The 15,300-nt window shown below is 37.3% G+C and overlaps 1 protein-coding gene across 7 annotated transcripts in view; it reads left to right on the top strand.

The window, feature by feature from the left end:
• The window catches only part of LOC121312873 (engulfment and cell motility protein 1), a 186,923-nt gene that overhangs the window by 153,725 nt on the left and 17,898 nt on the right, over positions 1 to 15,300 (top strand). For all 7 annotated transcript variants that reach the window (XM_041244750.1, XM_041244746.1, XM_041244749.1 and 4 more), the window contains 2 exons: positions 12,077 to 12,240; positions 14,438 to 14,550. In XM_041244750.1, coding sequence (XP_041100684.1) covers positions 12,077 to 12,240; positions 14,438 to 14,550 — 277 coding nt within the window. The remainder of the gene's footprint in view (positions 1 to 12,076; positions 12,241 to 14,437; positions 14,551 to 15,300) is intronic.

The following is a 15,300-nucleotide window of genomic DNA, read 5'->3' as shown; positions in this document are numbered from 1 at the left end:
GGTGTCCTCCAGTGGAAAGTACAGCCCTCAGGGACATTCGTTTCCCCCTATACACCTCAACTACTTTCCTTATTTGTATAATGTATGTAGACACAGCTCCAAATTTTACATCTTGCAGCATTAACTTGTAGCTTGCATTGGCATTTAAGAGTTCAAAATGTCTGCTAAGGATATGCGAGGCTGGTTGATCTGAGTGCTTTGTTAAAACCATGTGTAAGCAGTTAATCCCAGACCTCCTGTTATCAGTTCACTTAATATGTGTTTATAGGGATGTCAGACTTGGAAAATGTATTTAAAGGATTGGGGAATAGTGGGTGTGAGCAACAGAATGTTGGTTATAATCAGCATCATCTACAGTATAGCAGGTGTCTGACAGCATTCTCATAAATTAAAGAAACGAATGATAATAACTGTCCCTCAGACTGATTTATTTATTTGTTTATTTATTTTATATATATATATAGGGACGCAGCCATGGATTCAGCGAGCGCACAGTGATTTTGCCTGTAAACGCCCTTCTACTTTGTTTTCCGTGTTAAGGAACCTCAGTTGAAGATGATAAAGGTTGAGCTTGATCAAAATACAGTAAACCTATTTGAGTCATTATCTACATACAGTATACTGCAAACATTTATCATATGTTCCATTATATAGAGCTATGGCCAAAAGTTTTGAATCATTAGAACTTTAGGATTGAGATCTAATTAAAAGTATAAATAACTGTTTGAACATAATTTAGATATTTTATTTAACATCATGTAATGAAAGAAACTACAAAATGATATTGCAAAAGTCTACCGGAACCTGTAATAGTAGTACAGTATTTCATGTTAGATTTCGAAACGTCACATTTAAACGGTATGTAATTCAATATGTTACAGTTCAATTATTCAGCAGGTTATCATTTGACTTTAAGAAGCAAAATGTGTTAATTCTATATGGTGATGCAATAGATAATAAAAAATAATAACTGGCGATGACTAAATTTATAAAAAATAAAAAAACTAAAAAAACTTTTAATACCAATGAAAGTAAATGATTGCGAGCTTTCACTTGTTATATACGATATCATCAATCTAAAAAGGAGTCCCTGAGTGGATCACCTGGTAAAAGCACAGCCTCATGGTGCGCAGGGTGAGTCATACAGCACAAGTTTGCATCCTAGCTGTGCGAAGTGGTCGGTCATCGCTGGGGATTCCGAAGGGAGCGTCACATTGGCTCTAGCGCTCCTGTGGGTTAGGGAGGCAAAACCTGCAGGCACTGTTTCTCCTCTTGCTACAGCAAACCTTGCTGGCCAGGCGCCCTGTGAGCTCAAAGGTGGACACCGGCAGGGCTGGCCTTTGTCCTCGAGAGGACCTTCAGGTCTCCTGAGCTGTGTGTGGGGAATTGCTGTGGTAAGGGGAAAAAATTGTTGGACATTCTAAATTGGTGAGAGAAACGGATAACATGGGCACAATAGATTTAAAAAGAAAAAAAAAGAAATACATTTCTAAAAATGAAAGCACAAATGTCTGTTTAGTTATAGGCTATTCTGGAGAACATAATTTCACGTACTTAATTAGAGAGGATACTGTAGTAATTTTAAAAATGGTCAAGTATGTATTCAGAGCACCATTCCGGCTGGCCACATTAAATCTATGCCTTGACTGTCCAGGTTGTTCTACTCCCCTGAAAAATAGGGTGTTACACTATAGTACAGCATCTGTAAAATTTCAGCTGAACTGTATTTAGCAATCTGAACACTTGCTTATGCATAAAACGTAAAGGAATGTTAATTCAAAAGGGGAAAAAAACACTGATGGGTTATTAATGCAGTGAGCCTAAGGGCTCTGTCAGGATATGTCTGATCACATCACCAAGTATAAATGTTGTTCAGCGGTTTCCAGCTCTTAAGTACCTACATTACCATTAGCAAGTGCGTGAAAGAACCTGTGTGTCGTCGGAGTCCTACATTATTCAACGTGATTCTTAAAAAAAAGATAAAACAGTAAAAATTTGTATACGTCCTGCAGTAAAAATAAATGATGTTGTCAGTAAGCGTTTCAAAAACATATTTTCTTTCTTCTGTCCTGACTTAAATCTACATTTTGGAAAATGTCTGTTTAATTGTAACAGTAACCTTTATTCATCCTGAGAAGCATGTTAGATGTAGAATGTGGGCACCTATGAAATTGAATTTATTTGCATCAACTGCTGAGTAAACAACAGTAGGAATTCCAGATCATATTTTGGGCAAACTAAACAGAGAACCATCTTTTTTGTTGTAGAACTGAGTTGCGTTGCATAGCATGCATTATTTAACCAACTTTAAGGTACAGATGCCAGGTCAATGGTTAGTCATCATTTCAAAATGAATCGGGCCAAAGTTTCTGTCATAGTGACAGGTGAAGCAAATAGACGCATTTCCGTACAATTCTCAATTAATACAGTATCATGATAATCCCAGAGTTCACAGTTTCTATTAACCTTTTGGGGAGGATAAACTTTATTTAAGCTGATCTGTAAAAGTTCAGTGGCAGTGAATTATTACATAGTACTTCAGTCTTGTGTCCTGAGTTCTAGTGAAACAGGGGAATTGAGATGGTTTTAAAATTAGAACTTGCATCCTATAACGTACCTATAGGCCACAATTTTGAAATATAAAGTAATTTCAGTGGAACAATGCTATCAGGAGTCATATACCTTTTTAGATATTTTAATAGTTTCTGAAAATTACTTTCACAAAAATTGGCACAATTATACTGGACCCCAATACTGACAGTGGAGTGTTACAAAACTAGTAAAATGCTTAGGTACTGTATACAGTTTGCATCACATCCATTACAATTATTTCCAGCCTTTCTAAATTTGGTTTCGAAACATATTTTGGAACACACAGACTCTGTCTAGTGTACACAAGAGGTTTTCTGAATGAGTACCACAATACTAGCTATGGCAAAGTTGTAATGCCAGATTCCCTCTGTTTGATAGTACAGATTGGGCCCGATCTTCGATCTTCACGCAATCCCCTAGCTAAATTTGTGCCTCACAAAAAAATAGTGCTTTGGCACAAAATGAGAGATATTCCAAAACGGCACAAAGCAGTTGCGAGACATTGGACTATAGCAGTTTTTTTAGCAATTTGCAAATCTTGTTTGTGCCTCGCAAAACCGTCTGCGCATTCACTACCAATATAGCAACTGCACACAACAGCCAAGCGAGAATGCAGAATGATGGACAGTCACCATTAGTAATGGCATTACCCCTACAAGCTGCTAACATTGGTGTTGCCACAGTATGTACCGATAAAACTTAAAAAAAGATAATAAAAAAAGGAAGATATTGCATAGTCGGCGACCAGTTTGGGGTCATACAAGTACTAATATATTTGTGCACAGTTTTTTCAAAGGCTTTGTACAGTTATACAGTCTTATATATTATAATTACAAAACGACGACTCGTGTATCTAGAAAAAAACTTTTTCTGAATAAGATGTCTAGCAGGGCTAGTATTCCGATAGTATCCTAATACTAAGTGGGTATGCGTTATCACGTATCCAGAATACGGACAGATTCATTCAGAATACCCTGTTTACATGGCATGGAATAGCTATTCAAATTTCCCACTATTCCGAAGACAACTAGAATCCTGATAGAACAGGACAACTGGAACAGGTGCCCAGATAGCAATATTGGTGCAGTCAATTGCATCTACCATGCGTAACCTCATAAAAATCCTGCATTATCTCATCACTGTTTGCTCTGGTACTGGGGAATTTAATATGTTCCTCAGCACGTCGCAGCAATGCAGTTATGAACCGGTCGAGGTTACGGGACACGGCTGACTGGGTGATCCCCACTGTATCACCTGCTAACTTCTGGAAGGTCCTGGTAGCCAGGATACACGTACAGACAGACACTACCAATTGCTCAGACAAGACATGACTGGGCAGGTTTGTTCTGGCCAGGTTATCATGCAGCTTGTGGCATAGATGAGTTGAGACGATACCTGGACACGATTTGCTCATTGCTGAGCTCCTCGTGTGCCAAGGGCGGTACACTCTTTCCGCATATCTTCGCCTATGTCAGGGTTGCTGTTGCTGGGTGTGCCTTCCATCATTCGCATCCACATGTCGACGGACACGCTGCATGCTACTCACATTTCCCATTGTTGCCTGTTTGTAGTCAGTGCTGGAATGGTAGTGTGCGCAGTCCTTTTACAATCCTTATTCTGCACGTCACAAACCTGGTTTTGTGCTTGGCGCATACCTTTGAATATACCAGGATCACGCATATTGTCAGTCACTCCCCCCATATTGCGTGATGCATACATTTTATTTCTGCACAGCGCAGAATGGATTGTGACGCGCAAAAGGACGTTTCGAATATGGCAACTTGGCACAATTTTGGAACAACAGCCATTTGCGACGTGCATACCCCTCTGCGCGGTGCGCAAACCTTGAAATTCAGGCCCATTGTCTTTCAACCATCCAGAAATGAAACATGTATCTCACTGAACAAATTAGATATGGTACTCAGTGATATGTTATGGTTTGAGAATAGATGTCCTCACTGAAACTAAACTAGTAAATAAATAAAATAGCTGAGTCACAGTCATTGTCATAATTGTCTTCCCTTCTGTACCAATAGCAGCTGGTATCACAGAGTCCAGTAAGCAGTAATCTAGGACAACCTAACGTTACGCTAGGGGAGGAAATCCAAGTTTAGTGCTAATCTGGGTCTGAAGCCAGATGTCTGTGTGACCATGAGAAAAGGGTGCTTGGCTCATAGAATAACATTGGTTAATACCTTAGGGAAAGTGAATCTGTATTCAAGCCGAGTCCTACTGCAGTCTTCACAGGGCTCATCTATCATCAGACTCGAGGCATGTTTAATTTCACAGAGCAACAGTTAAACATATTTGTTTGTGCCTGTCAGCCTGAGCAAATATCCTGCAAAAGTAATGATACTCAATCTGGTTATTTTTCTGTTTTGCTTCAGTGTGAGACCTTTTAATGTTACCTTCAGATCTGTAAGTGGCTAAATTGCTCTTGAATGTTCTGTGGATTGACATTTTCTACTTTGTGTCTGGATTAAGGGAGCATGGATGCCCAATGACTTCACCTCCTGTTTTTCTCCCCATTTATGAATGTCCAGTTATGTTCCCATCATCGCAGCAATCCCCACAACTGAATGTCTGTGGTTGTCTACTGATCACACGACCGAGCCAGTTGCCTCTTTACACTCCAGGAGCTCTGCTGCGGATGTCTCTGAGCTTCTCTTTTTTTTTTTTTTTTTTTTTTTTTAATTACGTTGTTGTGGGAGAATGAATGAAGTGTATATTCTTTGATGCTCATGGCAATCACGTGGAATAGATGCCTTGTTAAACAACAATGCACATCCTGCATTGTAGTTGTAATTCAGTTCTGTTTGCTTGAAGCAGTACAAATTACTGACTGCCAATGCTTAAATCTTATTAAAGGAAAAGACATGAAATAGAAGTGTTCATAAAAGGTTATGTGTGAATTCTGCTTAATAGATTTAAAGCATAATTATTATTATGAAACGTGTTTACATTTGTATTAGTAGTCTGGAAGGCATGGAACCACAAGGAAGACTGTGGTCTGACAAAAAGACCAACGTTCAAAATTGTGTTTGGAAGTCTTTCTGTTTTATAATTTAGTTTGACATGGATACATGGAATCTGATTTTGGGCTTGGGAATTAAATATATATATATATATATATATATATATATATATATATATATATATATATATATATATATATATATATATATATATATATATATATTTTTTTTTTTTTACTATCACAGCTTATTGTGACTGTTTGTGGTGCATCCTTGTGAAGCAGGAGGACCTGTGTGTGATCTAGACCTTATAATTTTCAGACAACAATCCTTGTAACAGAGCTTTCGGGGCACAGGTTAGGTGAATGCAACCGTGCCGGTTCTAATAATAATTCCACAGCACCATGGAAACCCAGTGGCTCACCTACAATGCCTATAGTAAGTATTCACCCCCCTTGGACGTTTTGTTTGTTGTGTTACAACCTAAAATCTTGATGCATTTAAATGGGATTTTTTTTTTCCTTTGATTGACACAACCTACACAACACTTTGAAGAGGCAAGAGAATTTTTATTGTGAAACAACAGTTAATGAAAAAAAAAACTGAAATGTCTTGGTTAGATAAGTATTCATCTCCTGAGTCAATACTTGGTAGAACCACCTTTGGCAGCAATTACAGCTGTGAGTCTTTTGGGGTAAGTCTCTACCAAGTTTACACATCTAGAACGTACAATATTCACCCATTCTTCTTGGCAAAATTGTTCAAGCTCTGTCAAGTTGAATGGGGATCTTCAAGTCTTGCCACCGATTCTCAATCGGATTCAAGTACGGGCTTTCACTGGGCCACTCTAGGACATTCACTTTCTTGTTTTTAAGCCATTCCAGTTTCGCTTTGGCTGTGTGCTTGGGGTCATTGTCCTACTGAAAGGTGGATCTCTGTCCCGGTCTTAGGTCTTGCAGACTGAGCTGGTTTTCTTCAAGGATTTGCCTGTATTTAGTGCCATCCATTTTGCCCTCTACCCTGAGAAGCTTCCCAGTCCCTGCCGATGAAAAGCATCCCCATAGCATGATGCTGCCACCACCATGCTTCACAGCAGGGATGGTGTTACCTGGGTGATGTAGTGTGTTGGGTTTGCACCAGACATAATGCTTTGCATTTAGGCCAAGTTGTTCAATTTTTGACCACAGAATCTTTTGCCACATCTTTTCAGAGTCTCCCACATGCCTTTTTGCAAAGTCCAAGCGGGATATTACATGGGCTTTTTTTCAGAAGTGGCATCCTTCTTGCCAGTCTTCCATACAGGCCAGATTTGTGGAGTACCTGAGCTATTGTTGACACATGGACAGTTTCTCTCATCTCAGCCATGGAACGCTGTAGGTGTTTCATGGTTGTCATTGGCCTCTTGGTGGCTTCTTTGACCAGTGCTCTTCTTACCCGGCTGCTCAGTTTGGGAGGACGGCCTGCTCTAAACAGATTCTGGGTGGTGCCGTATACCTTCCATTTCTTCGTGATCGACTTGACTGTGCTCCAAGGGATATTCAATGCCTTTGAAATCTTTTTATACCCCTCCCCTGATCTTTGCCTTTCCACAACTTTATCCCAGAGTTGTTTTGAAAGCTCCTTGGTATTCATGGTAGTATCTTTGCTTTGAATGCACTACCCAACTGTGGAACCTTACAGAGACAGGTATTTTAATCTGAAATCATGGAAACCACTTTTATTGCACACAGATGAACTCTATTTAACTCATTGTGTGAATTCTGAAGGCAATTGGTTGCACCTGAGCTTATTTAGGAGTGTCATAGGAAAGGGGGTGAATACTTATCTAATGAAGACTTTTTTCAGGTTTTTATTTTTAATTAATTTGTTTTTGACCCTCCCCACACACACACACATACACATTGACAGTGCGGTGTAGGTTGTGTTAATCAAAGAAAAAAAATCCCATTTAAATGCATCAAGATTACAGGTTGTAACACAACAAACTGTGACAACATCCAAGGGGGGTGAATACTTCCTATAGGCACTGTAGTACTGATGCCTGCAGAGCAGACGGTAACGAAAGTGCGGTTCAAATCCTGGTAGTGCTGAGTTGCTATATTGGGCTTTGAGCTCTGTGGGTTAGGGAGGAAAATTCACTGCGAATAGTTGACTGCAGTCCTCTTGCCTATTATGTGGGTTGCAGCGATAAGCCGACATTTTAAATGGCAATTGAAAACTGGGTATTAAATTTGTCAAATTGTGCTTGATCCAAAAACGAAATCTCAGTGGACCAATTGGCCCTCAGTCCCAATGATCACTCTGGGGGAAAAAGATACAGCCTTAAAACTCTGTACTATAAATGATTTAATGAAACACAAACCAGTCAGTGCTATTGTAACAATTCAATACTAGTGAATACATTTAATGTTTGGTTTATAAAGATAATATAATTTATCCTAGTTCATTTTACAATGTTCTCGTGTCTTTTTTTTATTTTTTGTGGGACTAATGCAACTTTTTTTCAGGTCTACAGTTGCCAAAGAGGTCAAACAAATCATATTCTGCTCACAAAATATGGTAATTACAGAACAGTAAAAGTAAATAATCCTAACAACCCAATGTAGGAGAAGAGATAGGGGTTCAATTAACTATAAAATAGACGGATGGCATTATAGTGCTTAACAGGCCAAACACATTTAAATTTATGGAAAATCTGTACGCAGCGGCTATAATTAAATTGTAATCAGGTGCACAGGGACTTGTGATAAGAATATACACAAGCCACTGCAGTGCATTTTCCAAATAAATGAATAAGCAGTGAATGGGATACAATGAAATATGTGAACTTTTTCACTGACATGTTACTGTTTCTGATACAATAGCAATGTCCTTTCATTCTGCTTGGCCATTTTTTTCAAAATATGAAATAAGAGAGGAACTTGGTATAGGAGGCCAGTATAGAACTAGAATTGCTTTAAGTAATTCAACTGAAAGAGATTCATCAAATTAGTCTTCATAGAAAGAGTGCCAAAATAATCAGAACATTTTGCTTCTTTTTGAATAACCAAGTAGCATCCAGAAATGGGAGGCATTATGAATGCAAAAACATGATTTGTATTTGTGTTAATGGTTTAGGTTTAAAAAGGAGGATCTTGTGCAGTGATTAAACTTAAAACGTCAGAAGGCTTATGACACTAGGGTAGATTTTAATTGTGTCCCACTGATCCTAATGAAAAATATACAGGTAATCGACTCATACCATTGTTACCCTATTAAATATCCCAGGTTAATTTATGATAATTAATTAATTTAAATACGTTTTTACACTTTAGTGACAGTGGGTACCATATTCCTAACTAAGTGACTTCATTTAATTTAATAAAGATTGTGTTTGTTTGTTTGCTAACTATAGGAAAGACTTTTTATGTACGTTTGTGTTTTAAATTTTGCTGGTGTCTCTTGGGGATACACTGTTGCTTGTTCTGAAGGCAATAGAAAATGTTTCTGTAGTTTTTTGAAGATTTCATCACCAGTGCAGTGTGAAAGTTCCCCAGGGAGATTTAGGTGAATTTAGATGCCTGTGCATTCGCTGGGAAGTCAGCGCTGCAGAACTGGATGTACTGTAGGCCGGAGTCACTTGAGTGTGAATTATCTTCACATCTCCTGTGAACCAGACGGTTTGTACGCTAGCCCTTTGAGTGTAATTCAGTGTAGTGCCTTCATGTATTGGTGTTAGGTCGAGTGGACAAAAACTATTTCTAGAGAGGTTTTAGATTAAAATAGTTCATCATCTTAATTTTTTATGTTTGTAGATTTCAGATGTTTATTGATTTTTATACTGCCCCTCCCTAATCAATAAGGCACTCCTTCAAGAAACTACAAGTTGGGTATAATTATTTTTTTTTTTTTTGGTCTTTGTTGTGGAAATTAATTTATTGCTTATCATGTTGCTATGATATGCATGTAAGTCTTAAGATGTGTTAAGTTTAAAAATGAAAGTATGTCTTTGTCAAGAAATTCGATTAGATTTTTTTCCTTAATAAATAAACTTCCAAGTGTTTGTTGACAAAACAAAGCCATGCCACGTTTGTTGTGAACTTCTGTTGGCTTGCCAAGCCTTGCATTCAGTTTTGGTCCTGCCTCCAGCAGTGCTGCCCTATTAGTTATGCATATGATGTGCCCTAATTTTGTGTAGTCCAGTCCTAAAGGAGTCTTGTCAAATCTAAAATGGTTTTGCAGCAGAAAGATAGAATCGGCAACTTTCGTATGAATGTCACAAAAATCAGAGCCGCAAATCAACAAACTGGTTAACTGGTTAAACCTGAAAAGATTGTATGTGACATGTTTTTCTTATTTTGTTTTTTTGCCGATAGCCATCATCTGTCCAAAAATATTACACGATGCAGGTGTTTTATCCATTGTATTCAAAATTGTTTAATTAAGCATTTGTCACAATACCATTAGTGGACCTAGTTTCCTTTTATAAGGGATCAGTTTCTGTTTGTTATTTACAATTTTCTTTATCCTTTTGAAACAGAGTAACAAAAATCATACCTTACAAACCATGCCATTCAACCCATAAGCTAAACACTAAAGCCACAAGGATACAAAAAAAAGAATATGCAACTGTGCTGATTGAGTTATTTTATGACTCCAAACCTGTATTTAGCAGCAAACATACATAAATGACTTTGTAAAAGAAAACACAGGGGTCACATTTTTGTTCATGTTTAGATTACTTTTTTCCTTCAGAGAATGTGTAAATTTGTTGTTACGTGGTATGAGCAGCATTTGATGCAGACAGGATGGATTGTTGTTGTTTTTTTTTTATCTTAGGACTAGTTGTTAGTCTCGTTTATGAACTCTTTTGAAGTCTATTTCAAGAGAAGATCAACTGAAAGGAGAATGAGAACTATTAAAAACAGCTCTCATTTGCAATTTTCAAGTTCTTGCCAGGTGGCTTCTTCTCATAATGAATGCAGATCCGGTAATTTCGTCTAGACAGATGAAACTATCTAATCCCCATCACCACCAGACAAAGATGGATGCTAAAAAAAGTGAATCTTCTAAATAGATGTTATAATAGGTGGAGATGAGTGGCAAGACTTTTATATGTTTGTATATTAATAAAAGTAACATAGTTCAATGCCTTTTTATATCATGCTTTAAATAAAACACATTTAATATGAAGAGTAGTTTTTTATTAAACTAACGCATTAGACTAGCACTTTTCTGTTTTGAAATGATGGGATGCATACTGAATATGGAAGGCCAGTCGTAACATTCCAAATACAAAAGGGTATTTTAGACAGGCACAACTTGAGTTATTTATTACATCTTGTGAAAAACCCTCATGCAGCTATCGAACTTGGTTTAGTTTTCAGATCACAGACTGCTTTACAGTACAGTGTTGGTCAATGAGTACTGCTGCAAAGTTGATCTGTGCGAGACACGCTCACTTTGTTACTCTTTAAATCACATTTTGAAGAGGATTTGAATCTTCAGCGGTGACAGTTCTTAGCAGAGATAAGATACAAATAATCTACCATGGGAAATCTCACCTAGCCTGGCAAGGAAATTACTCGCTCATCAGTTCTGTGGTTGAGCACAAATCATCTCTTTAGATTTTGCCAGTTTTTAATTTATTTTTTTTTACGCTTTTTATTTAAACAATAGCTTCAATTCTAATTTTTATATTTTTCTTACTATTTTACAGTGTTTGCAATCATACTGAATACTGTAGTTCTGGGTTCTGTTGTTCCTTTGCTGTTGATGTAAAGATGTGGGTAACAGTGGGGCTCATGATGGGTTGTAATAGCAGAATAATTTTGGTCAGAATACATGGGCTGATTTAAGCTGATCTCTTTGTACTTTTTAGTTTTTTTACTTGAGACTGCTATGCTGCCTATTAGCTGTAGAAACACGTTTGTTCCCCAGTGACTTCAATAAACAAAGGCTATAAATAAAAAAAGTATCTAATTACAATGTGTATTGACTAAACCATCTCTGCCTATTTTGTCACTGTTGTTGTCAAGGAAGATCCAGTTGAAAAAAAAAAGACCAAAAAGGATTTTTTTTTTCTTTTAAATTAAGGTAATTGAAACCGAAGGCTTTTAAAACCAACAACAATGGATGTCGAACCAACTTTTAAAACAACAAGGCAACCCAGCCATTTGAGTAGGGAATGCTGTTGCTTGTTAGAAGGCCCTTACTTCTATCATCAAGATTGTTCTGATTGTCATTGCATTTTGGGTTTGTAAAAAAGAAAAATTGCTTTATTTTAGACAGTGAGTCTGTTTGCAAGGCTATTCTAAAGGACACTAGTGACAAAAGTGAGTTTTTCCTATTTTAATTAGTGCTGATGTGTAATAAGAGATTTCCATATTGTCCTTCAACAGGATACTCTCATATTATATATATATATATATATATATATATATATATATATATATATATAGCTATCATATAAAAAAGCACTATTACATTGTAAGTTACATTGAAAAGTACATGTGGTTTTCTGTTCACAGGTTATGCAGGTGGTGAAAGAGCAGATCATGAGAGCACTGAACACCAAGCCTAACTCGCTGGACCAGTTTAAAAGTAAACTGCAGAACCTGAGCTATACAGAGATTCTGAAAATTCGTCAGTCTGAAAGGATGAACCAGGAAGACTTCCAGTCTCGTCCTATCCTGTAAGCTTTCTTCTAATTACTGAGATTTAAATCCAAACAGGGTGAATTATCCACAATACACACATACTGGAACTGATATCCTCTAGCTCACTGGATTATATTCATAAAACCTGTGTACATCAGCAGGATTCTCAATAGACTCCTTGTCAGGAAAATAGAGAGCAGTCAAGTTGAAGTCCAGTCAGGATTTTAAGGACCATTGCACCTAAGAATAATTGGACCATATTTTTAATTAAGAATATTTATGAATGAGAGTCCATTCGCCCCATCTATGCTCATCACAAAGCTGACAGATCTTCAAGTTGGGTCTTAAAGGATACCAGTGATTCAGCATCAAAAACATGACTAGATTACTCATTCCACAAACTGACAGTTGGAACATATTTCTATCTTTGCCTAGTAGAAGAGCACTGGATCACCTCTAATGAATTAGGTAACTGTAAGACCCCTACCTGATCTTTCCCCTCTACTCACAGGTACATTCAATTCCATCAATGCGTTCTATGGTTAGAAGGATTTAAGGTTACTGCAGTGTGCTACTAGACTGACCATGAATGAAGCTGCTGTTTATTGATATCTTTAAACACTAATATTCCAACTACTGTAAATTCATTTTATTTCAGATAAATTAAATGAAACTGTATTTATTTCAAGCCCTACCTAACAATAGAACTGTAATAATGATAATGAGTTAGGCTGCAACATGTTGACTTTAAATTAAAGTCAAAGCAATCGTGCTGTATCACATTTCTTAACTTGAGGGAAATTGCCGTATAGCTCTTTTTAACTGCTGCATCCCCCCCATCCTTCCCCCTCCTTGCCATTTAGGCATCTAAATGGTAGATTGAGTCTAAAATTTAATTAATAAGGAAGACAAACTTGCCCTGTAGCAGGATGCAGAAATTGCCATGGGAAATCAAAACAATATAAAAAGCTGAAGTAATGTATGTGAAGGGTGCTCCGTGTGGAATGTTTTCTTTTCCTTTATTTTATTTTTTACATGTGGTGGTTCTATAGAAAAATATATAGTATTGTCTCTTATGTAATGCTTTGAGGTCACTTGAAAGATAATTTTCTTCGTATTCTATCAGATGAAACAAACATGGTTAGTAATAAACACATTCTTGAGTCCTTCAGTTAACCTTCTGAGTAGCTTTAACTCGTTTTGTAACAACATTTTCAAAAACAAAGCGCAAGGATTAATACAATTGGGACCTGTTGACATGCATTACATTTTCTAATAATGCACTAATAAAATATTTGTTGCTAAGGTAGCCAGTCTTGTATGAGCACAGATGGACATCAGAGTGGAACACCATGAGTGTAAAAACTTAATGGCTTAAAAAAAGGAGTGTCCTGAGAAGGCTATTGACCAGTCAGGTCATCCTACTATTTTTGTAGTGACTCTTTTTAAAATTAATTAAGTAGCTAACAAAATAGCTCCATACAGTTTCTCCACCATGCATATCCATTCATTTTTATAGGTCTTAAATGTGCAGTTTTGAAAGAAACACGCTAGTCTTGTACCTCCTGGGTTTTGTGTCCACCCCTTTACTGACTGCTTTCCTGTCAATTAGACAGCTGCTTTCCCTATTGACTGACATGCTTTCAGCCAGTAACATGCTTTTACCCAGAAAATACTGCTGAGGTGAAATGAGTCAGGATGTAAAAGTGCAATCTGAGAGTCCTGAGTTTCCTTCAACCTAAAGTAGTACCAGTAGGGTGACCATATCACTCTGTTCACTGGGACAGTTCAGGTTTTTTAACTTGCATTGTAGCGCATTCTGGTAAGAGTAGCCCTGCTTCTCTTAAAGAAAAGAAATAAGTGAAAGGTACCCAAGACAGGTACAAGGTACCAGAATACAATGCGCTGTAAGCCTGAAATGTCCCGGTGAATATGGAGCCATATGGCCACCCTAAGTACCAGACATAATGTTTTTAAATGAAAAATACACATTTTTGGTAAGATGTGTTTCTTTTAAAACTTCACATGTGAGATGTATATAGCTTGCATAAGTGCAATATGGCTGGGATTTATGGAATAATTGTTAGCTGCAGTTATTCTAATATTAAAACTTTGCTTTGGTCTTGTAAGGTTTCAGAAAAAAACAGGGCAAATTGAATATGTGTCATATTGTTTTAACTCACTCAATAATTTAACCTGAGTTTTCTAACCACCACCTTCTTTTCCTACCAGCGAGCTGAGGGAGAAGATCCAGCCAGAGATCATGGAGCTAATCAAGCAGCAGCGTCTCAACCGGCTGTGTGAGGGAACGTGCTTTAGGAAGATCAGCAGCCGACGACGGCAAGGTAGTTTTCAGAACCCGTTACTACTATGCTGCTGCCATACTGCTTTATCACTCTGCGCTTGTGATGTGGGAAAAAAAGCACGGTTGAGATATTTGCAACTGGGGCACTTTTAATTAAAGAGAGAACTGGAATTGCTCAGATCTCAGTAAATAAGAAGTCATGAATTAAAGTAAGAGTACTACATATATGTTAGTGCTTTGCTTGTATTTTATACTTCAATTTGGAATATGCAGATATATTATAGGTTGTAAAGGTTGTCTGTCTGTCCATCTATATGTAAGGGCACCCTTTCCAGCTGTCACTCTATTTGTCACACCTACAATTTTACAAATGTTGGTGAATGTCTTTCATCTTTACAAATAACGGCATTGATACAGAATTTAGCAGTTTTCAAAGTTGTTGTTTGTTTTTGTTTTTTTTCATTCTTGTGGGAATGATTTTGTTTGGATCTTGTCTCAAGAGGAAAGACCTGTACAGTTGGTGGATTTTGTAACATTGGTATAGTATCTACTCTACAATAGTAGACTGCTCCAACAACAAAACAAACTGCAGCTTTGCTTACAGTCTAGTCCAAATGAGGAGAACAGGCAGATGGAAGACTGAAAAATAACAATCACTACACGTTTAATGTATTCCTTAATTACACTGCCAATTGTTTTTACATGCTTGCAGTAATGAATAGAATGATAACAGTCTAAATGAATCTGCTTTGCCAAAAGGTTCTTCTGTTGGCAATGTCACAGAATCAGT

Source organism: Polyodon spathula, chromosome 3 (genome assembly GCF_017654505.1).
Source record: "Polyodon spathula isolate WHYD16114869_AA chromosome 3, ASM1765450v1, whole genome shotgun sequence".
Classification (NCBI taxonomy): domain Eukaryota; kingdom Metazoa; phylum Chordata; class Actinopteri; order Acipenseriformes; family Polyodontidae; genus Polyodon; species Polyodon spathula.
This window is presented reverse-complemented; position numbering and strand designations above follow the sequence as displayed.